The sequence below is a fragment of the Neolamprologus brichardi genome, chromosome 7 (genome assembly GCF_056152115.1).
Source record: "Neolamprologus brichardi isolate AB-2024 chromosome 7, ASM5615211v1, whole genome shotgun sequence".
NCBI classification, from domain to species: Eukaryota; Metazoa; Chordata; class Actinopteri; order Cichliformes; family Cichlidae; genus Neolamprologus; species Neolamprologus brichardi.
In genome coordinates this window covers 56,259,867-56,287,242 of record NC_142110.1, presented here as the reverse complement: position 1 = coordinate 56,287,242, position 27,376 = coordinate 56,259,867, and the positions used below count along the sequence as shown (strand labels likewise).

Below are 27,376 nucleotides of genomic sequence, written 5' to 3'. Positions count from 1 at the left end.
CAGCAGCCAACGACCACTGCAGTGCAGTAGCCAACCAGCAACCAGCTAGCCAGCTAGACTACTCACAGAGAAATATGGATGAAATAATGATACAAGTTAACGGGTAGGTTAAATGTTTATTATATGTAGCCAATCAGCGTGACACAGTTTTCTGTTTTATATAATTTATTATATACCCGCGTGCGCTATCGTTTCACCCGCGCTCTCCTGTGTGCCTACGCTGTGCTTACAAACCTGTCATAAACCAACTTAACCAAACTGAGCTAGCTAGCTAACCATTTTGAACTGCTAGTCAGAGGTAGTTATTGTGCTAGCTTGGTAACTTAGCCTGACTGACCCAGGCTCCCGTGGAGTTTATAGGCAACTTCAACCGTCTGCAGCATCCGTTGCGCTGGCCGACACCATAGCTAAAACAGCTAATGTAGCTTCTTACTAAATGAACCAGCTCACCGCTTGTGGATCTCTATCTCTGTTGATTATCTTGTTGTTGGCTAAGTTAATTAGGTGTCCAATCAAAGCTGCCCATGTTGGACGAGCTCTCACATATGGCAAACACAGGTCATGACAGACAGACTGACAGAAGAGGCTAAAGCAAGAACAATTACATATTATCTTAAAAATCTGCATATTGTGCACGGCTTTTGTTTATGTCTTATTTATGTTGCTTATATTTATGTCAGTTACTGAATGTTGATAGTAGATCTAAGAACAAAACTAAGAGTTGATTTGGTGTCTTTTCTTGGCTTTTACATGTATTATACATTAACGTATTAATGCATTGTCGTGTTCACAGTTCAGCAGCACTTCCTGTTGTTGAAGCTGGAAATACAAGAAGTGTGATTAACAGCACTCTGAACTTTTCTCCTTTGGTCCCTAGCTGTCAGAGTGACTCCCTCTGCATGGGCCCATAAAAATGTCCACAGATGACAGTATCTCAGAGGATGTGTCCAGCTCAGGGGCTTTGAGCCATTGCCATGTCAGTGCTGATGGGGATGTGGGCAAGGAGAGCGAAAACTCGCTGGTGTCTTCTGAGGGGACATCAGCCTCAGGACTGGCTGTCTCTGAGGGGAGACGCACAACCTCCCAAACAACAGGAGGCACTGTGGAGTGCAGGCCCATGGACATCACACCAGCATGCAACAAGATCAGGTACCGTAACTCTAAGTTCCTTACTGTATGAGGAAGTGTCTGCATAAAAAAAGAAACACTTGCCCCTTTTAAAATATTAAATATTTGAATATTTTTTTCCTAATGCAGGTGTGTTGTTGCAGTTTTTTTAAATTTAAATGCTTAAAAGGAAATTGATTTACATTTACTACCTATTTATGCAGAAGATTTTCTCCATTATTGTGACAGCTCTCTTTAAATGCTTGTGGAAATTTGAACATGTGTAGGAGTGTTGAATATGAAGATGCATTGATTGCAATTTTCTGTGTCAATTTAGATTTATGGTCTTTTAAAACTCCTATTACAGTTTTTTCTTTCTTTCTAAGAACTACAATTGACCGCATACATGATTATTTCTCAGATTTCAATGGAATGGAAAATTGAATAGGTGCTGATATTACTCTGTTGTGTTCAGTGGACCTTTTTGTGTTGTGTTTGGAAAACCTCTGAACAGATTGAGTTTAGACATGTACAGACAAAGCTATCTTTAAGCAGTATTCTATCAAAAGTAGTAGAGCACGTGGATTACTGGATCTTTCTATACATACAATATACATATTGGGTGGTATTTATTTATAGTTACACATGTAGAGTGTTAAACTGGAAGAGGAAGTATAGGGCTATTTTGTTAATTTCCACCAAAACATTTCAAAGACTAAAAGATAACTTCCAGTGCTTGACACTGCCTGCTGCTCAGCTGTGACGTTACTCTGCTGCATGTACTGCAGACAAACGTGTCAGAGCTATTCTTCAAGATATACACTGTTTTTAAATATACAGATGGATATTCTTCTGCCTTATGTTGCATAAAAATATTTTTAATATTGGCGCATGTTGAACAAAATATCAGACACTGAAAAGTCTGTGATAGGCCAATATCTGCTGCAGATATTGGCTGCACTAAGAAGTAGAGATCTTTTTTGACTTTTATAATTTTATTTAGTTGTCTCTAAAATACTGCTCAGCTATAATAATAATAATAATAATAATAATAATAATAATAATAATAATAATAATAATAATAATAATAATATTGCCAGACAGTATAAAATAATACTGGCTGGAGAAACATATCTAATATATTCTAATCTAATATCTAATATTTTAATACTTGATACAATATTTTAACAGTATCCAATTTGTTTTACAGGAGCCTATGTCTGAGCACAGATGAAGCCTTTGAACAAGGGAAGACCCTACCATTCATCAATCCAAGCTCCCTGGAGACCCTTAGGGCCCTGGTCCAGGAGATCCAGAGCAGTGGAGAGACAGACCCTGAGATCTGGAAGGACTGCGAGGTAGGAAAATACCTATTGAGACTAGAAGACAATAGGTCTTGTAGAAAGGCTGATGATGAAGTGTAGTTAGTGTTTGCTGCTTTAGCAGTTTGTTCTTGTGTGCTGTATTTGGCTGCTGGTAGCCTCAGTTCAGACTTGTCACATGTATTTTTTGATCAAATCACACCTGACAGTAAGATAGATGCACACATACACATTTACAGACCCCAACACCCACACAGCACCACTCCACAGCTGATCTTTGCAGACACAGGATGTGATTTGCAGAGAACAGACAACTGTGATGCTCTACAATGTGAAGGCACTTTATGGCACAGTTCATCAAGCTTGAAGGCTTTCAGTTTGTACACCTGGGTATAACACACTCTGTTCTCAATCTTTAATTACTGTATGGGTAGGTCACAGGGAAATTAAATTCTTCCTATGTCTTATTTCTCTCTAATGGAAGTTTGTATCATAATTGTTGTGCACAGCTTGGTTCTCTGGCACCTTCATAAATACACATAGTATTGCAGTCTTCTAGTGTACATAGAACTATTTTTTTTGTGTTCTCAACTCTACTCAATTCAGATTTATTTATAAAGAGCATTGTTTGTCTCGGTGTAAGTTAACCCGTCCTCATGTGTTTCATGCTGCTCTGGATTCATTTTGCCTTTGTGGATATTATATTCTTTGGACTGCTTAAACAACCCTATTAAAAATGTATTTTGAGTTTAACCCTTGGCTGTTTTGGTGTTGTGCATTTGGGTCAGTATTCTGCAATTCATGGGAGTGGGACCTGGAAAGGAAGCAGGTTTGTAGGAGGTTGGTGATGTAAGAAGGGGTCAAACCATGAAGGGCTCTATTGACAAAGAGAAGGATCTTTAAATCAATGAAATCAATTCTAAATTTTTCAGGAAATCAAGAAGCTAAAACAGGTATAATATGATGTCTTTTTTGAGTCCGTGTGAGGATCCTAACAACAGCATTTTCGATAAACTGAAGATGGGACAGAGAGGACTGAGACAATTGTAAAGTGAATTGCAGTAGTTGAGTGGGAAGAAATCAGGGCATGAATAACAATCTCCAGATCTTTCACATACAGAAAAGGCTTAATTTTTGATATGGAACAGAGATTAAAAAAACAAAACAAAGACGTTTTAACCACTGAGGTAATTTGCTTGTCAAACTTAATCAGAAAGTGGACTTCTCATTGGGGTTGAGGCAGAGGTGCAGCTGAATAGTGTCAGTATGAGAATGAATAGAGATTGTGTTTACTCATGATTTGTCCCAGAGTAAGCAAAACTGGGAGACCAGAATAAGCCCTAAGATGGAATCCTGAGATACCCTACAATAAGGTGCAGCTGATGTAGAAGAATTGTTTTCATTTTATACTTTTTAAAGATGTTGTTTTTCTGTATGCAAGGAATAAGTTGCTGAAGAATTTTGGTAGTGGTTGATTGTAGAGGTTGGTAATTATTAGGTAATTTGGAGTCTAAGTTGTACTTTCTCAGCAAGGGCTAGATTACCTGCTTCAAGAGAGATGGAACAGTACCAGTAGATTTAGAAGTGTTGATAATGGAGAAGGTGCTTGGATCAAATACATCTTTCAGAAGAGTGGAAGGCACAGTAACTAGAAAGCAAGTTGTAGATTTCTATGAGAAATCTCTGTCTTTGTAAGAGCGGGTAGTGTTATCTGTTTAAATGTCTGTCTATTTGAGAGAGTCAGTTAAACTGTGAAAGGGGTGGGAATGCTATTAGTCTCAACTTTACTAGTAAAGAATTGTAGAAATTATTCACATTTTAAGAGTTGATGGGAGAAAACATACATTGAGCAATCATCAATCATTGAGTCAGGATGACTGTTTAAGTCCAGACTTTCTCAATTTATACAGAGCAGCAGTATCCATAATTGAGGAGCAAGTGCTTTTGAATAAGTTAGTAAAATCTTCATGGCTGAGATAGAGCAGGGAAGCTGCTACGGACCAAGCATCTGTTGCAGCTTTGAAGGACTCACCAAAATAGTTAGCAGTGGAAGAATTAATATAATGTGATTGGTGAAAAGGTAGATGCTGTGTGGCAGGGGGAAGAAGGAGCAGCATATCAAAAAGGATAATATAGAATTCAAATGAAAAAGCATCAGTTATATCCAGTTTACAAATTGAAATACCAAAAGACAAATCTAGGTCTAACATACGGTCCGGTCTTGGAGTGGGTGCAGTAGTGAGCCAAGTGAGATTAAAAGAATGAAGGAGGTGCATTAAAAAAAATTACCGTAGGTTTATCAGGACAGCAAACATGGACATTAAAATCACCAAGAATTAAAACTTGATCAAATTTTGTTATTGTTCTTGAAAGAAAATCACAGAATTGATTGATAAAGCCCTTCTGAAATGGCAAATGGAAGCTATCAAGAGCAGATTGACCATCAAGTTACAATCAGCTGGGCAGAGTTTGATGAGCGGAGAAATTTTCCGATGATTCAGGAGGTCTGCTTCACGAAGTGGAAGGAAATCCAGAAGTCAGTGGCTTAGCCCCTAGGGATAGGTTGGAGTAGGGTTTACCTGGGCGCAAGAATACAGTGGTAGACAAGTTGACAAGGCTGGTCAGATTTGTCTTCTTTAATTAATCAGATAAGCTGATATCAGTTTGAGACGTGCATTCTCAGCTGAACACTTCTTGCACCTTTCCTCTGATGGCAGCCACAGGGGTTAGCGCAGGGCCCTCTAGGTATACTGAGGGGTAGTTAGCGGAAAGGGCATTTCTGACTAAATTCAAATTTGTAAGTGTCCCTGAAAGAAGAGAGTTGGGCAGTTATAAACTATGGCAGCTTGACATTATTTATTCAAATTTACATAAACAGAGACCTGACAAACACCAAGGGCAGCAGGTGGTGAGACGCAGCCATACACAAAGGCGCGGCCATACTGATATGGTGGATGTCCAGAAAGCTGATTTCTTGACCATGCAGTATAATAGCGAGTATATAGATTACACATGTGGTTATGTTCATGCTGTTTCTTCATACATATAGCATGTTCACACATGTTTGATTCACATAGGCAGAGGTTCATTTTCATGTCATGAGGACCTTAGTGGCACATGGAAGCATCTGTCTGACAAGACATATTTAGGGGAGGGAATTTATGTTTTATATGGGTTTTCTTTGTTTTAAATAAAAAAGTAAAACTTGAAAAGGTTAACTTATACATTTTCTTTCATGGAGAAATCTAAAATTAATTAATTAATAAAATCTCAGAAATAACTGATGGACTGTGGTTTCAGTGCCCATATCTAATTGTGTACGCTGTATACTGAACAACGGTTGACTCCTAAACTGGGTTGTAAGGTTGGGCAATTGGATGAATTTATTTTTTAGTCTTTCGCTGATCATTTTTACAAGAGCTATTTATTTATTTGCCCATGAGTACATTTGCTAATAATGTTGGTTGAAGTTAAGAGAATCAGTCAACCGAAAAAATAATAGTGCTGTTTTAACGGTCCCCTCTTCCACCTGTGTGCAAATGCACCCACAGTGCGCCTAAATGCAGCGATTCATTTACTTAAACTCATAACAAAAAGAAAAGTAAGCAGCAGCCTATGTTCAGAAATAAACAAAAACATTTTATTTAAATAAAAATTCCACAGTGGTGGGGAGGGAAACAAAGAGAAACCGGCTTCTTTTTTCCACTATAACAGGCTGTGTTTACAGGCCGTTCCAGTGTTTATCTGTCTTACACACTCGGCCAAACAACAAATACAAAATTAAACAAAAAGTAAGTTAAAAATAAAAATGTCTCTTCCAGCGAGCATTAAAAAAACCAAACCAAACTTCAATGTAATGCTAAGTCTTTTGTGCGATTTGGCGCTTCTCAAATAAATAAATTAATAATACAAAAAGTAGCTATATTAAAACTGAAACAAACAAGAAAAGAAAGTAAAATATTCCCTCTAAACAAAACTATAAATTCTAAACACAGAAATCAGTCTGTGCATGATTACATTGCTCTGGCCATCAAAAAGTCACCTGTGTGGACCTATCGGCTGTCGTCAGTTATTGGACTGAGAAATGTCGGTTGGAAAAATTTTACATATCGCCCAACCTTACTGGGTGTGATGTCAGATGATTGCAGGTGTTTGTGTAGAAACTATGAACAGACGCTTTCCCTTAAACCAGGCAACTCCAGGACTCGAGGGCCGGCATCCTGCAGGTTTTAGATAACCATTCATTCTGCGGTTTTAATCCCTACTTGCATTTTATATACCCCCAAAACAGTTATGTACAAAACGAAGGAGAACACGGCAGGTCCGTACAAAGACAGAATTGACGAAGAGGTTAAAAAAAAAAAAAAAAAAAGGTACGAGGAAAAAATCAAAGGAGTGAAAGGGTTAGACTCATACGAGCATACAGAGTAGACTAAAGACATTAGCTTGCTGCCCAACTTTCATCACACTCATATTTATAATTATATGGTCCTAAGTGTGAGTCCATACACTCATGAAGTCTTTAGTAACTTCAGGTCCCTGCAACAAGCCCAGTTCCAGTTTACTGACGGATGGGTACAGGACCTTGAGATGTTCCGAGTAGCCAGATATGTAGGTGGACACCATGTTTTATTCTAAGTGAAGGGCAACCCTTCAAAAAACGGACAGAGCAGTGGAATAGCCAAGGCAATAGAACAATACAAAACTTTGTACTAAAATATAATGTATTTCACAAAAAATATTTAAAACAGATAAAAACATCCCTGGCCAGGGGGAACACACAGTAAAAACATAAAAACAACACTAAAAGTCCAGTGGTGTCAGCCACAGCATTAAAATCCACTTAAATTGGAGCGGGGCAAAGAAAACCCGGCAGCGACCCCGGCCATCCTGTCTGTCTCTTCGCTCAGGAGTACTGGAAGAGAGAGGGGGCAGCAACAGTCACTGTTCTTTCCAGTGAAAGGGATTTCTTGTAGCACAGTGTGTCTCGGGACTTACCCTGCAATCCAGGGGATCTGTCGCCTCTTCGTGACTTTGGAAAGATGACTTGAACAATTTTTCTTCCACGAAGGAATCTGATAAAAACCGATCTCTTTACCCGTCGGCTTCCCGTGGCTGTCATGCAACTGGCTATGGCAGTTAGTAATACAACAGCTTCTTGCCATTCTTTGTGTCTCTGTTTATCTCTGTGTGACTGTTGTCTTGTAATAGCCCGCGCTTTTATTCAAAGTAAGACAAGTAACGATGTTTGTTTTTCTGCAACAGGGTCGATGGCTGCATCTGTTTCAGCTGGTTGAGAAGCAATACCAAGAGCAAATACTTGCTCAGCAAGAACAATACCAGTGCCAAATACAGGTAAGCCTGCATTTAACATCATGTCCTGTTTTATGAAATTGGACCACCTCAAAAAAGAGATGGTGGATTACAAGGGGACTATCTTAATAAGTATATTGAAAGCAGTTTCTTACAGTAAAATAATTCCTCTTTTTCAGTTGATTCAGGATGAAATTAAGGCCCTGGTTCAGCTCCAAAACCGCCAGGCTAGTGTCCAGCATGGGGAGTTCTCCCCAACTCCTGTGAGCAAAAGTACCACAAACATGAAGGACTATATTTTCCCCCCTGTCTCCAGTGAATGTACTGTTCCCAAAACTGTGTCCAGTGACAATGACAGTCTGGCAGCTCCCGTCCATACCCCTTTTAGCTCCCCATCGCCTCCACTCCCTAGGTCTGAGACCACAAATCAGCGAGATGAGCGTGCAACCACAGTGCTCAGCAGTGGATATGGGACTCTTTCTACTTGGGAGTCAAGTCTGGAACCTGCAGGTTCACCGGGAGAAGATGAGGTTGTTGGTCAAAGAAGCGAGAAGCATCACTGGTCCTTTAACTTCCAGAAAGACACAGAGACAAGTATGCTTGGTTGCCAGCAAGATTTCTCCAATGAGAGGATGCTCGGAGTGAATGAATCACTAGTTTATCAGCAGAAAATCTCTGGGTATGTAAGGTCAAACACATCCACGCTAAACTGAGTTTGTAAGGATGTACTGTGGTGTTTTCTCAGCTTTTTCAGACATAAACGTCTATCTGTTAACCCAAGAGCATCTGAAAATGGCTATAGACAAAGTCTGACACTAGTCCATAAACATTACAGACATGGTAAAAGGCACGGTTTACACATGTTCAGCTGGCCAACAGTTTATTTTATATGTTGAGTGTTTAAAATAATGGCAAAGTCTTCAATGTGATAAAGACAGAGTTTGTGACAGGCCAAATTAATGAGATTTAGTCGGGAGCCAAAGTTATTTGTTGCCTGCAGCTGCCTGTAGAAGTCTTGCCTCTGAGTTTCCAACACCTGCAGCATCAATCATTAAGCAAGAGAGCTGAGCAGATTTATGAATGTGACACAACAATAGTAGCTTTTACTATAGTAGCGCCATTTACTTAAAATAAATGGCGCCCAACATATAGACACCATTGATTAGGATCAAGCAGCTAGTGACTGTGTACTTCACTTCAGATCTGTCACGCAGTCAGTTTATACCCAGTTTATACCCTACAGTGAGGAACATGAATGTAAACATGACCTAAAAGAAAGACACTGATGAAGCCATCAATGTTAAGTGTTCTGTGTTTGAAACTGGTTTTATAAATACATTTAATATCAAATTTAATTGCCTGTAGATGTTTTCTAAAACATTTTTTGAAACTAAATGGCCACCCAACATGACATTGTCACATGAGAGTCTCTGGCTGGCAGATGATCGGAAGCCTAAATTCAAACAAGAAAACAGGAAATATGTCTCAAAAATTGAGCATATCCTGCCAAATATCTAGATCATCATATGTAGATCATCCCCCCTATCACACTAGCTACTTTAGTAATACTGTTAGGAATTAGTAACTTAATCTGGAAAGTACTAACACAGTATTACAATATAAATGCACTTGGTAAATGGCTCTAGAATAGTGGTTTTCTTAAGTTTTGATAAATGAAAACAAAATTAAAAATGTAATTAAGGACAAAAACATGTGTATGTGTGCTTACCCAATTATTTTGGACATGTTTGCGAGTGCGAGTCTTTACTAAGCTTTATTGGAATATATCATTGTGCTAGTGTTTCCTTTCCCCGTCTCACTTGTGTGTTCACCACGTCGCACTCTGAGTGGAGCAGAGGGCACACAGGTGACTCATTCTCAACAAGCGTTAAACTGAACATACTGTAGTGAGAGAAAGAGAAAAAATGCTGTTGTCAGAGCTTTTCAGTTGTGTCAGCGTATGCAACCAGTGTTTTAATCACAAATTGTTACAAACAAACAAAGAAATCTTTGGAATGCCTCCAAACTGCTGACCCTTTGCTGTAATATTAAATAAATAGTAAAGATAGAACAAAAAGGCACTGAAGTGACTGGATTGGCACCAGTATGCTTGTTGTAACAATACTCATTCAACCCTTTAGATACCCTGCAAGAATCCTGTTGAGGTTTAGGCAGCATTTGTCTGAGAAATTATAATTTTACTTACCCTAAGCAATTCTGTTGACAGCACCAGTCAACAGTTGACCTCCTGGGCCCAGAGGCAGAAACTGAGGCCCAAGAAGAGCAAAGCAGGACAAGCGTCATCCCAAATACCAGAGTACCAGGAGCAGCCTCGCAGCCCTAGAGAATCCCACAGTCAAAACACTGTGGAGAGCACAGAGTCCCAGGACCAGGTATAACCCAGGAAGTGGTGACAGCCTCTTCTCCAGGATTAATTGTCCAAGATTTTGCATAGATAAAATAAAATAAAACAAACAAACCCAAAACAGCAACAGTGCATAGTGTTTATTTGTAGTATTTTTTCTTTTTGCTGTATTTTTCTGTTTTGATTACTTTCCTGCTGCTGAATCTAATCCACTCATCTCTATTGGTTTTCAGCATCAACCAGCTGGGCCGTCTTCCAGCTCTTTTCCACTGAGGAGGAGTGATAGTTTAGCATCTGAAGCCTCAGGTAGGAATTCAGTGACTTGAATTCAGACACACAGTGACTGGATTTGGCTGTAAAGTATATTGAAAGTATATTGAAATAAATCAAATACAAAACATGAAATAAAATAAAAAAATACAGGATATTACACTTTTTCTTTTAGAAGATGAAGTCCCTGGTCATATCAAAAATTGAAAACATACATCTCTACACATACCTGGAGAGCTAATTTCTGTGTTTCTTGCAGTTAAACATATAGTAGAGTTACAATAGAGTTGCATTTTTCTCAGCCAGTCAACCATTTTTTAAACAGCTGTTCACTCCAAGGTTTTTTGTTTTTGTTTGTCTTTTTTTTTTTGGGGGGGGTGGGGGGGGGGGTGTTACTCCAACACTATGGTGCAATTATGTGTTTATAATATTATGTAGATTACACTAAGGCTCAGTGGAACAACAATAAGATATTTTATGTAGACATACACACATATTTTTCAACTAAATTCTTTCTTTAGGTGTAATTTTGGTACTTTTAATAGCTTTGCTAGTAACAAAGAAGATATAAAATATATGTCAGCTGAATATTGGTATTGGAATTGATCCATGTTGGCTATATCCCATCCATATTGATAATGGGATATTAACAATCTTTGGTACAGAAACAAATAAAAAATGAATAGTATCAGCACTGGCTATCAGCCAAATTGTTATTGTAAACATTGCCAGTGGTGTCAACCAATTGAGCAATTAACTAAATATCAGACTTCTTGTTTATATTAAAAACATATATTTTAGGTTGGCCAGCACTGCCAGAAATATGTGATAAAATTGTAGTTTCAAACAATGTTTCCAAATTATTGCATATAGCAATTAGAGTAATCCTTTTTCTGTTTTAGGCCTCACGTATTGGCGTCTGAATGAGTGTGATCTCTATCACCCACTACCTGAAAGCTTTGACAGTGGTGCCTATCTACTTCTGCAAGAGGCATCCATGAGTCTGGTGAGTTACGTTACGGTTTACTGTGGCTTCTGAGACTGATATAAAATACATGGTTTGCTTATAATGCGGAGGTTTGATGCCTAATTTGGTCTTCTTTAGACTCCGGGAAGCCAGGAACCTCAGCTGTCTCTCAGAGAGATCTATCAGAACAAGCAAAGAGCAGATTGTAAGCGTTCAGATTGGGAAGGCTCTGCTACTTCTTTTCCGTTGTCACCGCAGGTATGTCACATGATGCAAACTCTGCAATCCCAAGATTGTAGAAGTGATTTACAGAAGATAGATAATGACACGATAAAACATTAATTATTAAAAAATATAATATTTTTAAAAATATAACTGACTGGTGACGTGTTAATCTTGTAATCTTGTAATAAATTTTACATCCACAAGTTTAAATTTTCTTACAATTTGTATTTTTGTGCTTCAGATGTTGACACTGGATCCAGCAGCTAACATGCGGCAGTCAGATCGCACCTCTGGCTTCACTTCACCCTCTCATTTCAGCAGCCCATCATTTGCCAATCAGCCCCACCGCTACCCTAGAGTCGGGACCCCCATAACCCCTGACAGCATGGTGGATTGCAGCCCCAACCCTGGAGATACAGACTGTATCTCTGATACCTCCAGTGTCTCTGCCCCATCTAAAGTGCAAAGCCCATGGGGAAATACAACCCAATTCCTGTCTACCTCCCAACATAAGGCTCAGCCCTCCCAAACAGACAGCCATCAGCGCAGAGCCAGTGCTCCGTTAGCCAGCGAAGAGGAGGGTAGTCACACCCACACCAGCACCCTGAAGCCTTGTTCAGCCTCTGGTGCTTCTCTGCGACATGGAGTCAGTCCACACATGGAAAGAGCATCATCACTAGAGGATCCTGTTGTCCTCTCTCTGTACGTACATATGTTATAATGTATAATGTTCTGCTCAACCATTTTGTTGAGCACATTTTGAGTCCCTATATCTTTCCAAAAAAATGCACTGATATTAACTTTAACTTTTCTATCACTTGTTTTTGATATGTTATTCTCAAACAATCCACTGAGTGTCGATCTGTCTTTGAGTGGTAGATCTTTTCAGTTTCCGTTAGCAACGCCACAGGAAAGCTAGAAACGCTCTGTATGGTGAAATTTTTTTAAAGTTGGGTGGTTTTTTTTTTTTTTGGGGGGGGGGGGGGGGGGGGGGCCATGACATAACGTTAGAGACTTGATTGAACAGAATTAAATAACATGAAAATGAAAAAAAGTTTTATATGTGTCAAATAATAAAAAAAAAAAACCCCAAAATAATTTCTAAGAACATCTACTCTAATGCCTGATTTGGCCCTTTATGGTAAATGTTGACCTGAAGCTAAAGAACTGAAAATGTCTGTTTATAAAGTATAAACGATTAGTATTTGAACAATATGAATCTCTAAAGACATCAAATAAATCCAAAATACTGCCAAACACTATTAGCACTTTAGCTACACTTCATGTTTTCTGTCTAGAGGACCTGAAATAAGGACATGGCAGGTCATGTGTTTCATAGGACCCAGAGCCAGTGAACAGAAATCTCATGTTTAATAGCTTCATTTCATAACAAGATTGATTATGTTAGCACATATTTAAAACTTTTTACCTTTGAGGTTGGTTATAGTTCCCCTTTTATTCCTTTATTTACAGGTGAGTATAATCGTTTCTGGCACTGTCCAAGAGGCTTTAGCCAGCCCCAAAAGGAAAGCTGCTCTCATTCCTATTTATTGCTTCTTTTTTTTCCCATTATCTCTTTGTACTTGTAAAAGTGGAGGTATGTATTTGTGATTATCAGAAAGTCAGAAGTAATGGATAAATAAGGTAACAGATGAATTCGCTTCACTTTGCATCGTGATCACATTACCATGCCCAGTCACCTCCCAGAGAACCAAAAACTACTTCAAGTGCTGTGAATAAAGTAACATTACACATGACCAATCTTCTTTAAAAAAGTTTAGTTTTTCTTCTCCTGTTTTTCAGACTAAGGCAGAACCTGAGAGAGAAGCATTCTCGGCATGTGGCTGACCTGAAAGAATATTATGAGTCTGAGATCCAAACCCTGCGAGACAAACTCAAGCTCAGAGATCTGCCCCAGGATTTAGAGAAGAGCAACCATGTGCTCACAGAAAGGTTTGCATTTATGGACTATATTTTCAGTTAAAATATTATTGTTCATTATATTGAGTTGGAGTAAAAAAAATTTGTTTTATATGTACAAGAAAAATAAGCAGGGATGTTACAGTTAAATGTCGAACCAAATCACACTCCCCCCCAGCGGGTTAACAGTCACTTTTGGTTAGGAATAGCCAATAAGTGAACTGTTGTTTTTGATGTCAAGGGGTTCAAAAGTTTAACACATTTCTACATCTGTCAGTGCATTAACAATAGGGGACATTAAAATAGGTACTCCATTTAGGATGATGCAAAGTTGTGGTTAAGATGCTGAAATTAAAGGGGAAAAGGTGTCAAATCAAACTTGAATGATATTGAATTCATATTCTGAAATACCAAGATGCATAAAATCCCGTAGTATTGCTTTTTAGATTATTTTTATGCTTTCATTGTTTATTGCTATTTATTTACAGGTGCAGGCATCTAGAACAGGCTTTGGCTGAGGCCACCACCCGTATTCAAGAACTAGAGGCAACAAACAGCTCACTGGAAAAAAAGCTGGTATGCTTTGCTATTTATTTTATATCATTTTTACCCCTTAGCCGTAAAAAGGTGATGTGGTATTGTCATCACCCAGCAGGGGACATGGACACCCAAGTTGTAAATGCAATAACTCGTTAACCAAGGAACATAGAAGTTTCAAATTGATACCATAGGTACACTACTATTCTCAACAAGTTTGGTCATAGGTCAAATTTTTTGAAAATCTTGTGAATGCATTTATATTTATTGGGTTTCAATTAGAATGTCTTTTTAATTTGTCACTTCATCAAGGATGTTTTCTAAAAATATGTCAATGGCTATGAAAGTAATCTTTATTCCATATCTTCATTTTGATGTCCTTTTTTTGTCATTAGGCAGAATGGCCGGAGCGCTATGCTGTAGCAGGTGCCACTGTGAAATCTTTGCAACAGCGACTGGAAGAAAGCAAACATTCGGCCAAAGAAAAGGACGCCCTGGTGGCGCGTTTGAAGAACCGTCTACGGCAGCTGGAGGAGGCAGCACAGAAAGCCTGCAGAGAAGCAGATGAGAAGGAGGCCAGGAGGGAGAGAGAGTACAAGATGCTGCAGGATGTAAGTGTGAGAGAACAAAATGACATGAAGACATGATAACAGTCAGAAAACTGTCACATAAACATAAACATCCTCTTATTCACTGGATGCTGTTAGCATCAGTACTGAGGTATTTCCTTTAATCAGGCAAGTGCACTGTTGTTAATGGACTTGATAATTTGTGATAGTTTACTTTATCCGCAGTCAGCTAGCTCTAGGTGTTGAGGAATTAGTTTGCAGCTGAGGATGTATGTAAGAGTTTTAAGAGTGTTTTTTTTTCAAGGATGCACCAGTCAGGTTCATCTGATTACTATCTGCTCCAGTATTGATCATTTTAACCTCATGTTGGCTACAGCCAGATGTTCTCCAAAGCAGGGGAGTACAAGCAAAAGTCTTTCACTTTATAGTCTACATATAATTTTCGTGTAATACAGTTTCTGCCACTTTCATGACTGGTCTTTTGAAACACTGGACAGTGTAGTATCGGTAGATTTTTTTTAAAAACATAATTCTGAAAGTACTATTAAAAAATATTAAGTCTGTCACACAACACAGTTAGAGAACTATTTACACTCACATTCACACTTTTGGGCAATTTAGAATCACCAATGAACCTAACCCCACTAGGTGCATGCCTCTGGGCTGTGGGAGGAAACCAGAGTACCCAAGAGTAGAACATACAAACTCACACAGAAATGCCCTGGCTAGATGGTGGATTCGAACCCTCATATTTCTGCTGTGAAGCAACAGTACTAAAAACCATGTCACCATGCTGATCTAAAACAAAAAGTAATTGTATTTTTTGCATTTATTATCAAATTATAACATGTTATAAATCAAGCTCACATTATTATTTACAGAGGTGCACTTTTTGCACTAAAAACTAAACTCCCCATCAACCAACAGACTATGTGGCTAGATAACTTATGCGTAATCTATCTAACGGAACAAATGACATACTCCTTTAGATTTCATAAAGATGTATTCATTTAGTATTTAAACAATGAAGAGGCAGTGTTAGAAATTGGTGGGGTTTTTTGTTTTGTTTGTCTGATTTTTTTTTTAATATTATTTTAAAAAAGGACATTTGCCAGTGCTATAGTATGTATAGAGTGTTTAAAAATTAAGTTAAAAAAACCCAAACTATTAAATGACCCTGTGTTAGCCATCACATCCACCTCATTTTTCATTGATTTTAATATTGATTTTTCTTTTGTCTGAAGTATTGTCAGTACTACTGTCACATTCTCAGAATTTTGTTTTAAGAGCAAAAAAATAAATCACTCTTTGTCAGCACTGCAGTAATGCTGGCGTCCAAGGTTAAGATGTCTGTGGTTTTGTTTCCTCAGCTGCTTGGAGAATATGATTCTCTGATAAAAGACCATGAAGGATTGAAGGTAATGATTCTCTCACTGAAATTTACATTTAAAAAATTACTGTGATTATTTGATTTGTTTGGCTTCATGGAGTTTCCCCATTTATTTATCTACAGAACAACCTGGTGTCAGCAGAGAATAGGCTTGTTGATTCCAATGATCAGATATCTGAATTAAAGAGGTGAGTGAAGAGAGTGACTATATGTGAGCTGGATCTAAAGGTTAAAAAGTCAAGACTACCAGCTTGTTTAAAGGTCACTTTAGGTCAAGGTCAAAATGTTACAGTGTTATTGGTCTCCGGCCTGTCAGTGTTTCATTGTCACTTGCTGGTTTGAGCATTTTTGTGAAAGGGCTGCAGTGGTGGGTGGTATTCAGCAGGGAGACGGAGAAAAGAATATTAATCGATAAAGCCTAATGATGATCCTGTTAAAAATAGATAATAGTGCTGGCCTCCAATGCTAGACAGCATTGTCTCCTTGCAGTTTCCCCTTTGCCTGCTAATTGATGCCTATAGAGGGAGCACATTGATAAAGTGTGCCAAGTCAACAATAAGAACAGATGGTAGTTATAAATTGGAGTACTTTAGCTTATCTGTTTTTGAGTTAATAACCTAAAGGGTAAGGCCTACATCAGCATCCACTGAAATAACATATGCCCTTGTGTGTAAAGAGACTTTGGGGAAACTAAGAAATGTTTTATTTTTTGAATACACAGAAGACTTTAAAAATAGAAAATGTGTAAGCTGCTCTAAGCGTCAAGGACTAATGGAGTCACAGTGCAAATGTTAATTACTATGATCTGTAAAACAGAAGAGCAAATTACAGCCCGGCCTTGATGGTTGAGAGAATTTTTCTTGCAAAATGTTGACATTAAAGAGGACCTAATATGCTCATTTCCATTTTCATATTTTTATTCTTGCACTGGACTAGAGTAATGTTGTATGACTCACAGTTCAAAATAATCCTACTTGAGCTTACAGAGATGTTGTACAGCCCCTCTGTCCATCCATTGTCTGAAGTAGCTGTCTGTTCATGTGATTGGTGGACCCTTGATTTAAAATTTAAAAAGCAGATGGGTGAAGCTGCTGTGTGTTTTATAGCCTCACAATAAGTACAATTTTTTTGGAATTTATTTACAGTCATATATTATCGTTTGCACTTATTAACATTGTTTTCTGTTTTCTGATCACAGCTACTGATTGCACATCTCCATCAGTCATTAAAGTAAACAGCCTTGTGCTGTGTAGTGAAAAAAGAAATAAATGAGCCAGCATGGCTTGTTGTACCTGCCTTTGAAATACTTCTATAACTCTTTGAATCTAAACAGCGTTGGTTTAGTTATTCCATGTGTATGTTTGTGATTAAACCCCTCAGAGTGATCTCTAAGCTGGAGTCTCAGGTGAAGCAGTTGGAGCATGAGAACCAGGCCAGGGCCCGTTATGTTTCCCACAGTAACATACAACCTTCTGGAGCTGGGTAAGCACAAAAAGTACTGAAATCCTTCACAAGGTGTAATCATTAATGTCAGGGACTCCACCCATTAAATAAAATCAGAATCTTTACCTGGTTTAAATTTGTTTGATTTCCTATCAAGGCCATCTTCTCTGATACATTTGACGAACAGAGGTGGTATTTTTAAAGCATTCCATGGACGTCCTGTTGAATGTGCCACTGTGATACCTTCTGGTCTCTGGACGACTATTTTTAGTGCTGCTATTTTTAGTCCCCTCTACATATGCCCTACTTATGTCCTTTCGCCACCTGGTTTGGCCACTTTCATTGATTATAATGTTGCAGGATGTGCTCTGCAAACATTTAGATGCTTCAGGACTGTACAGTAGAACTCCAATGTGATATGGAACAGATTTGATATGGGACTCTGTAACTGTTAATAAAACAGTGAGCATGCTCCTTTGTATTGATCGCCATCTTGGGTCTTTGACAATGTGAACTCTTCTACTGAAAATTCTTGTTTCAGATGTGGTTTTTGCTTTAAATTGCCAGGGTCACAAAACTTGATGATTTGAGTTTTGAAAAGCACAACCAGGAACATAGATTACGTGAATCTTTACTTTTTTTTACAATAAACAAAAGTATGCCATTAGAATAAGAATGATGAACTAATAACTAAAGATTTTCTTTAATGTTTTTAATCATCTCTCTCTTATTATATCTTTCCAATTTAAGCTCAAATATTTTGTAAGTGCAGTGCTTACAAGGGGTGTATAAACTGATGCGTGCCAAATTCTTAAGCTTTTAACGTGTCCACAGCCTTTTCCACCATCCGGACCTCCTGCTGTCACCCAGTAAAGGCAAAGCAGAGCCAGATGTCACCCACAGAACGTCTCCTCTTCTATCAGACCAGCTAAAAAGTGTCAGAAGACCTAATCAATCAACAGTCCACAAAAGGGCATCGTATCCATTAAATGATTATTCATCGGGAACAGGAAGCTCCGTGGACACCCCTTCAGCTGCTGGGAGCTGGAGGTGTGTTTCTGATTGTTGAGGATGTTTTTTTGTTTTGTTTAGTACAACTGTAAGTGATTTACAGAGATCTTCTCCAACAGGTGTGCATCTCCTCCAGAGTGTGAACAGTCTGTTCTTCAGATCAGACACCAGGAGCAGAGTGCTGGCCACCAGGAAGCTAGTCACAGAGAAGGATCCTGTGCCCTGACACCCATGATGAGGGCCCTGATAGAGCTGGAGGAGACTAAAGCCACAGATACCCGGGCACCCTGTAAGAACAGCTCCACCAACCATAGTATGACTCTCACTCACACATTTACAAAGGCCACTTTATACTGAGGGACTGTCTGAAATTCTAAGCAGCTAACCATGAAAAAAAATGTTCCTCAGTCCTGTAGCTTAAATCAGAAAGAGAGACTCCTGGAAAACAAGCTAATTGAGAAAAAATTAGAAATGATACAGCTGCTATATAGCCCAACATGTCAAACGAAGATTTGTGGCCAAACAGTTAGGTCAGACCTCAGTGTTGGTTTTACAAAAGCAGCTACAATTAAAAGGGGGTTACTTACTGTAATCATTCCTCTATTTAGTACACTTTCAGTACATGTGACAGAGGGAATGTTTTTTTTTTCCCCCATCTCCAGGCTGAATATGTTCACGTGTTTTGATATGGATGTTTATTTAATTTGTGGTGATTCACATTAAGTTCCAGGATTTTATTCTTTACTTTCAGGTCTTCTGTAGTCACTTGTCATTTCTTGCTTTTCTGTCTGGAGATGGCTCAGCTTATACCTTATTACACATCCTGTTGTTAAATCTTATACTGGATGCACTTTTTAAGCTGCTCTTGGATTATGTTTTATGTTTTTGTCTCTGTAGGGGTCAGTAGCCAGAGAACCACTGTTGGGTTTGTGGAGAGGAGATACAAAGAGCCAATTCAGGAGCGCGCTGGGCTTCTTCACAGAGAGAAGGAGTTGGTTAAACCTCGAGGAGTTGTGGCTGGAGCTGAACATGGAGGATCGAAAAGTCGCAGTGGAGCAGAAAGAGCTGCTGCTCTGCTAAGAGCTCAGAGGAGTCTGTCTCCAGAGGGCCACAGATCCTCCTCACTGCCTCCTCCAGCACACCGAAGCATACCCACAGCTACACCCAGTAAGAGCTTCCAGTCATTCTACCTCCATTTAGGGGTGACGGTGGCTCAGGTTGTAGAGCAGTTCACCTACTAAATGGAAGGTTCAACCCCCGTCTACTCCAGTCTGCATGCCAAATAGCCTTGGGCAAGATAAGAACCCCAAGTTGCTCTCCGATTCATCCATTGGAGTATAATTCTGTGTGAATGTTGGATAGAAAGCACTCACATAGAAAAACATATATGAATCAGGCAAGTTGTATTTAGCGAGTGCTCAGAGTAGAAAACAACAAATATAAGAACAGTTACCATTTAAAGAGGAATCAAAAAATGAGTAAAATTGAGTGTCTTGTTTAATATTTTTTGGTATGACTTAAGATATTTATACTGTGTCTGAACTTTATGGTAGCAATCAGATGGCTTAGTTGCCTTTGTTTTCTGTATTGGCTTCACTACTTGCTGCTATAATTGGTTGACTGGTATTGTGATTACTGTAATAAGTTGTACACTGCTGGAGTCCACTGTTTGTCTGTAATTTGAATTACTTTCATTAATTGGAAACACAAAACACAAAGACATTGTTGTTGGCTCTGTCTCCTGTGACACACTCAGTGTGATAGTGTTAATAGGGCTGTGTGAGCTTTACTTAGTGGTACGCTCTTTTCTTCCATTCAGCAAAGAGGGAAACGTTACTCATGCCTCTGTCTGCGAAGTCCAGCCCTAAACGCAGCCCGACTGAAAATTACTCCACTGCTTTTGGTCACCCAATGCCAAGAGAGGAATACCTTCTCCACAGGTAAGAAACATACATCACATTACCTTGTATTGTTGCGCAAGTTCTCCGTAAGCCGTGTTTGAACAGCATTAACATTACAGGGAGAGGGGGAATTAAGTATTCACTGTGCTTCACAATATTTTAACTAGTGATTCTTTATTTTAAACCATCTAGAAATAACATAATATGAGCTCTCCCATATGGGCACGTTTTTACATGACCTGAACTTTCTTTATGTGCCAAAATTGATGTCACAAAAAGAGCACAACAAAATAATTCAAAAAAGATCTCAATAAATGAAAACCTAAATAAAAACAATAAAATAAGTTATTCTGCATCTGTCCTTAAGTCAGTGGAGTTGAAACAGATATTAGGGAAAGTGTTCTGCTGCCTGTGCAGTGAGCTGTACTGAGGTTACACAGTTTATTTTCTATATCCATTCATTATACATTCACTACCTGCCTTTTAAGTCTGATGTCATTAGCTGTTTCTGGGTCCAAACTCCTCTTCAGTTCCCAAACTCAAACAAATACTGTGGCATCACAGAGTTAAAAACTGTCGAAATTCCTTCATCTTTAACAAAATGATCAGTGTGGCAGTTCTACTAGGTGTAACAAAGTGTAACATCCAGGCGTCCATGAAAATAGGATTTCTAAAGTTTAAAAGAGTTAGAAGTTAGCAGGGAGTTAGCTTGCTAGTTTCTATTTAAAGGTGATATACCATATTCTGACTGAAGGATTTCTGAAAAATTAAAACATAAAGCTCTACTATCACTTATCACATAAATGAAGACAGAAAACTAAACAGCAGTGATGATTGTAGGGGTACTGAAGTTGGGGCTAGCTGGAATATGCTATGGTTAGGATGATATAAATACATTAGCACAGTAAAGCTGGAGGATGAACACTATTTCCCCCTCATTAGAAGGTAACGTGAGGGTCCCCGATGGCTAGAGACAAATGCAATCACATGGCAGATAAAAGACGCTGAAAACGGGCCAAACTGAGATAATCCATTCACAATATGAAGTTAGTCATGTGAGGCCGACAGTGATCGCTGACTGTTCAGATTAAGCAGAACAAGATACAAAGCATTAAAACGTGTTAAAAAGACAACAGCTTTTATAATCCCAATGTAGTTTGGACCCCGAAGCAGGGTTCATATGTCATCACTTAACAACCGGATAGCCACAGTGATTCTCTGATACTTTCCTCTGGGAAGTAATATGGATGTATTTTACAGCCTGTAGGTCAATATTCAGGCCACAGAAAAGTCCCATTGCAGTAACCTGTCTGGTGTTGCACCATTTTTCTCAAGTGGTGCAGTCTCTGTACATTTCTTTGTGCTACTCGGATTAATATGACTATCATTCAAAATGTTCTGAAGCCAGGTACAGTCATAATGTGGTCTGGGAAGCAAGTGTAAGATCTGTATGAAACACATCAAACTACACTCAATATGTTCCCTTTGGGTCCTAAATTGAGCTCACCAAACCAAATGATAGTTGGAATACTGGAAAAAAAAATTTCACTGCTACTACACAGTGGCAGGCTAAAAAAAAAGAAAACAAAAAAACCCCCAAAGCCAAATGCTCGGTTATCTCAGCTCGGATCTTAGTCAGCTTGGAGAGAGATGTGTCAAAGATTTTGGTGAGGGTGAGCTACCGTCGAGAAATATTAGCAGTGGAGCTCTGGCATCTATTAGTGAACATTATTAGTTGCACCATGTCACAGAGGACAGAGTAACCCTCGCGTCATATATTTGTCGTAAACACTGCCTGCTGAGATTTACCACCAGGTGTCATCCCACTGCTCCCTACACACATTAAAACCTTGTAAAGAGTGTCACACAGAACAGGTTTGTTCAAAGTCAGTTAGAGCATGAAATGAAATATAAACACCTCACTGCTTCATCACATAAGCCCCTGAACAGCAGCTGTCACACTTGTTTTTTGTTGAATTAAAACCTCATTGTGTGCTGTCTACAGGCCTGACGGACAAGTTGACAAGAGACGTCACTCATTCCACAGCAGCAGTCCCAAGAAAAGACTCCAGTTTACATCAACAGGCAGAGAAGATGGTAACATATTTATACGTACAGATACAGTTTTTTAGAAAATTCAGTTAAGTACTGCTTTTTTGTTGTTTGACCAGATTTATTGCATTGTTTTGGTGCTGTACTCCTACCATAAACCAGTTTAAATGATACTGAATAACAGGGTGATTATTTATACTTCTTATCTTTTATTGTAAGAATGAATGGAGGATGACTCTTTTAATATGCGATGTAACAATAAAAATTGATGCTTGATTGATTTGAATTGATTTTCTGTTGGGCATTATTTATGTTAAGGTTTTGCTTTAGAGTGCGAGAAGGTACATTGTAATTAATTTGTTATATTAATTACACTAATCTTCACTACTTCTGTTATTGCTGTAGTAACACTTCAGTAACTTTCTTCTTTTTTCTTCTTTTTTTTTGCACACATAGCAGACAGTAGATCTAAAACAGTGACCAGTGAGTGTATTTACTGGGAGCATATTAATAATATCTTTTTTTCCTCTCTCTGCCAGAGTCCTCTGGTGGTGAAAACCCACAGGATGAAAACTCCCAGCTGGGTTGGGAGGAGCAGGGAGGCTTTAGTGGACCTGACCCGCAGAACCCCTGTGAAGACTCAGCCTCACTTGACAGAATCCAGTCACTGGCGGAGGCTGAGAAACTGTTTGACGAGTTGACGCAGGAGAAACAGCAGGTGAGAGTTCAAAGGCATGTCACAATATGCAGTAGTATCTGCTTTTTTATCAAATCAATGTATGTAAGTGGAACACTGGTGTCTTTTCAAAAATGGTGTAAAAAGGTAAACATGTGCGTGAAGTTTTCTGATGAGTCTGTAGGTGTGGGGGGGCTAGTGACTGGTATTTCTCAGTGTTATCCCATTAATGAACTGGTAACTAGTTAAGGGTGTACTTGGTTTTACCCTAAGATAATTTAGTCTCCCTGCCTCTAGATTGATGGTTATTAACAAAAAACAAACAAACACATGAGCGTAGTAACATTCCAAATTTTAGCTTCCCTTATAAGCTTGTTGGGACATGGCAAACATTGATATTAACAGCCTTTATCTCGCCACTCTACAACAAAGAGTACATGGGGGAACACACCCAGCACTGGGAGAACATGAAAACTCCACATAGAAAGTTCCCAGCAAGCCAGTGGATTCAAATCAGGACTTTCTTGCTGTCAAGCAACAGTGCTAACAACTGTGCCACCCTGTTTGCTGTCCAATTAACTAGAACACCTGTCCTTCTGCTTTGTTATTAGGATTTCCTCTTCCTCTCATTTTGGGCAGACTTTGTACTTATCTCTTTGATACACTTCCAAGTCATAGTGATTGTTTCATCACATTCTCCTGGTAATTACAAAAGGAAATTTGCAATTATTTTAAAAACCAGAATGTCCAGTAGTTACCTTTAAAGACCCTTGCATCTCTTGACACAGACCAGGATTCATTGTTTTTACAGAGCTGCTAAATGACTTGTATTTTTAGGAGGTTTATATCCGCCCAGTCCCCCTCCCTCCTGTCTCTACCTTGCTGACATGGGAATATTACTCTGCGTTACACATGAGTCCATTGAATGTGTTTCATGTGAGGGGTATTTAATTAATATCATTATTTTGGGTCATACATGATTAACCTCTGAATGTGTGATGTACAGATTGAGGCAGCTTTGAGCCGGATGCCTGGTGCAGGCGGCAGAGTGAGCCTACAGACCAGGTTAGATGAGGTAAGGCTCCACGGAAACCATCCAAATATTTATTATTATGTTTCTAGGATTTATTTATGGTGGTTGTTGTTAAGCAGATGGTGTTTAGATTCTTTATTACAATCTTTTTACTAACAAAATTTTGCAACCTGTCACTAGTTCTTAAATTTGAACATTTGTGTAATGCAAATCACATGATTTGAGGGGTTGGGGTTTTTTTAGGTTGTGGTTAAATAGAGTGTTTTCACAGTTTATGAGTTTAAAAGGCTAGGCTTACAATGTAAATCTGTGGATACCAGTCTACCACTTTGGTGCAGATAGTTCAGCCAGCTTATTGATACATTTTAGATTTAGCCACCAACTGCTAAATGTTGTTCAATACTTTGTTTTTTATTTTAAAAAATAAAGACCCAGAAAACATTGCCATCAGTCTGAACTGTGTCGTATGCAGGGCTTTTTAACAAACGTTAACATACTGACACTTTAAATAAAACTGCTAAACCTCAACATGTTAGTATGGTAGTATGCTTTGTTAGCATTTCGCTCAAAGCTTACCACTGTGATTAGGTAGAGACTCTGAGCCGCTGTCAACCTTGTTCAGTAGATTCTGCTTTGTGGACCAAACCAAATGCATTAGCCAATTAGAATCATTGATTCTACTATAGGGCTGTTCGATATAATGATATGTTTCGGATGACAATATGAAAATGTCTATCATTTCATATTACACGATCGTTTGTTTTGTGGTGTCACAAACTGTTTATGGCAATACTTTTTCATTGTTTTGATGGTCACTGTAGTGGCTATATAATTTTTTTTTAAAGTTCTATCTTTCTCTTATATTTAAAATAACCACACTACAGATGGAAAAGCGACGTTTTTTATGCTTTGTCGTTAGCAACCACAATGGTAAAACATTATGCAACCAGTCCCAACCTCAGAATCAAACATGGCAACCCTCTTCTATCACCTACGCAAGAAATACGTGAAAGCGTATGGAGAGAGTTTACGGATGAGAAGCAAAAAAGAGCCGTCAGGTGCTCAAAATAAACCTTAGAACTTAGAAGAACTTAGAACGTTTATTGCCAATGTTCATTTGCTTGCACAATGAAATTACGAAAAAAGACCACAAAGGTGTGAAAGAAAAGAAAACAATATACAAGAAAGAAGAAGAAAAACAATATAAGAACACTATATACACAATGTTTGTGTTACAGGAAGCATTGTGGGGGTGTGCACAAGGCGTTGTAATAAAATATAATAAATAAGGGTAGAAGGCCTATGGTTGTTAAGGGATGGAAATTGCACATCTGCTGAAACATTGCAGAGGAAGAACAGAATATTGCATGGAAACAAAAAGACACACACACACACACACACACACACACACACAGCAACATAATAAATAGCAAGTAGCAGCAACAGAGTGATTGTAAAAAAACTCTTAATTTGCATTTATTTTTCTGACTGCCCACGGGTAGAAGCTGTCCTTTAGTCTGTTGGTTTTGTACCTGATGGATCTGAACCTTATTCCAATTCAATTCAATTCAATTTTATTTATATAGCGCAAAATCACAACAAAAGTCGCCTCAAGGCGCTTCATAGATACAGAGAAAAACCCAACAATCATATGACCCCCTATGAGCAAACACTTTGGCGACAGTGGGAAGGAAAAACTCCCTTTTAACAGGAAGAAACCTCCGGCAGAACCAGGCTCAGGGAGGGGCGGCCATCTGCTGCGACCGTTTTCCAGAGGGCAGGATGTTGAATAGATGGTGGTTAGGATGGAGGTGGTCTTTTATAATTGCCCTGGCTCACGAGAGACATCTAGAGCTGGCAATGAAGACCAGGGTGAAGAGTGGTCAGCCGATCACCTTCTCTGCAGTTCTGATAACCCTCTGGGGTCTCTTCTTATCGGCTGTTGTGCAGCCAGCGTACCACACAGGGATGGCGTGCACCAGCACACTCTCGATTGTGGCATGGTAGAAGGACACTAGTAGGTCAGTCTGCAGCCTGTTCCATCTCAGAAATCTCGGGAAATGGAGGCCCTGCTGGGCTTTCTTCACCAGGGCTGATGTGTTAGTTGTCCAGGATAGGTCCTTGGAAATGTGGGTACCGAGGAACTTAAAGGAGGACACCCTCTCCACGTAGCCACCTTTTATGGAGAGGGGAGGGGGATCAGTTAAAATAGTTAAAAAAAATTCTGCTGGGACCTCCCAGACAGGTCAACATCCCTAGAGTTAATAAAATTGCTTAAATCAGATACTAATGTATTGAACCTGCTAACTTACTTTTGAAATGGCTGCCACTGAACTTTCTGCTCCACTTCCACCCTCAGGTGGCTTTAGAGAATCGTCTGGAGAGGCTGAACCGTGAGCTGGGATCCATCCGAATGACCCTGAAGAGATTCCACGTCCTCCGTTCCTCGACCAACATATAGCAATGTCTGTCTTCTTACTTTAGTATTGATTCTACAACTTAGTGTCTTGGTTTTATACACAGCACTGATTGTCCTCCCATCTTTTTCTGTGCCATAAGCCCATCTGTACAGTGACTCCACAGCATCTTTTTATACCTCTTACTTATTACTCGGGGATATTTTGTATATGTATGAGAGATATAGCAATTTTTTGGAGTATATTTTTTAGAAAAGCACAGATTTGTACAGTCGTTTACTTTTTTAGCCACAGAAATATCAATATTAATATTCTTTACTTGCCATATTCAGGAGTAGATTTTTAAATCGGCTCATGTTTTAGAGTAAATGTGAACAATCAAAACAAATGTTTCCAGCAAAGTCATTTATCCACTTTGGAACTATCACTGCCTTTCTTTTTCTTTTTTTTCTTTTTCTTTTGTTGTGGCTCTTTTGTTTTTTAAGTTTTGAATGTTTTTCCATTTGACATGTGTTAAGGTAATTTTCTTCAATTTGTTGCTTATTTATCTTTTGCTTTGGGCCAAACTTATTGATCTTGAAGGAAATATTTAATTGAGCCAAATCAGGGTTTTTTTGTGTGGCTTTCTTGCTTTATGTCTGTAAATTATTTTACAGTAATGGTCCATTCCAAAATCGAGTGAAACCAGCACACACACATTTCCACAGAGTCAAAACTCGAGTCAGCTGTTTTTCAATGATGCTTGTGCATGGAGGTTCTTGCACTGCTTCCTTGTTGTCCTGGTTTTCCTACAATGATATGAACTTCACTGGAAATGTAATATTGTTGCACAATAAATTATGCTTTTTGTTAAAAATA

At 38.8% G+C, this 27,376-nt stretch overlaps 1 protein-coding gene across 2 annotated transcripts; it reads left to right on the top strand.

The window, feature by feature from the left end:
* Positions 1–27,376, top strand: mphosph9 (M-phase phosphoprotein 9). Of its 2 annotated transcripts, none has more exons than XM_006804721.3 (24): positions 1–103; positions 878–1,149; positions 2,318–2,465; positions 7,695–7,784; positions 7,922–8,421; positions 9,970–10,135; positions 10,341–10,413; positions 11,280–11,383; positions 11,483–11,602; positions 11,811–12,271; positions 13,373–13,522; positions 13,978–14,065; positions 14,422–14,637; positions 15,966–16,013; positions 16,109–16,173; positions 17,366–17,467; positions 18,263–18,478; positions 18,559–18,728; positions 19,337–19,606; positions 20,259–20,379; positions 22,346–22,437; positions 22,932–23,110; positions 24,075–24,143; positions 26,461–27,376. In XM_006804721.3, the coding sequence occupies exons 2-24, from the start codon at positions 914–916 to the stop codon at positions 26,560–26,562; spliced, it is 3,786 nt and encodes a 1,261-aa protein (XP_006804784.2). In that variant the 5' UTR covers positions 1–103; positions 878–913; the 3' UTR covers positions 26,563–27,376. The 2 variants fall into 2 exon arrangements, with proteins under 2 accessions (XP_006804784.2, XP_006804783.2); XM_006804720.3 differs by having other exon boundaries at positions 18,559–18,752.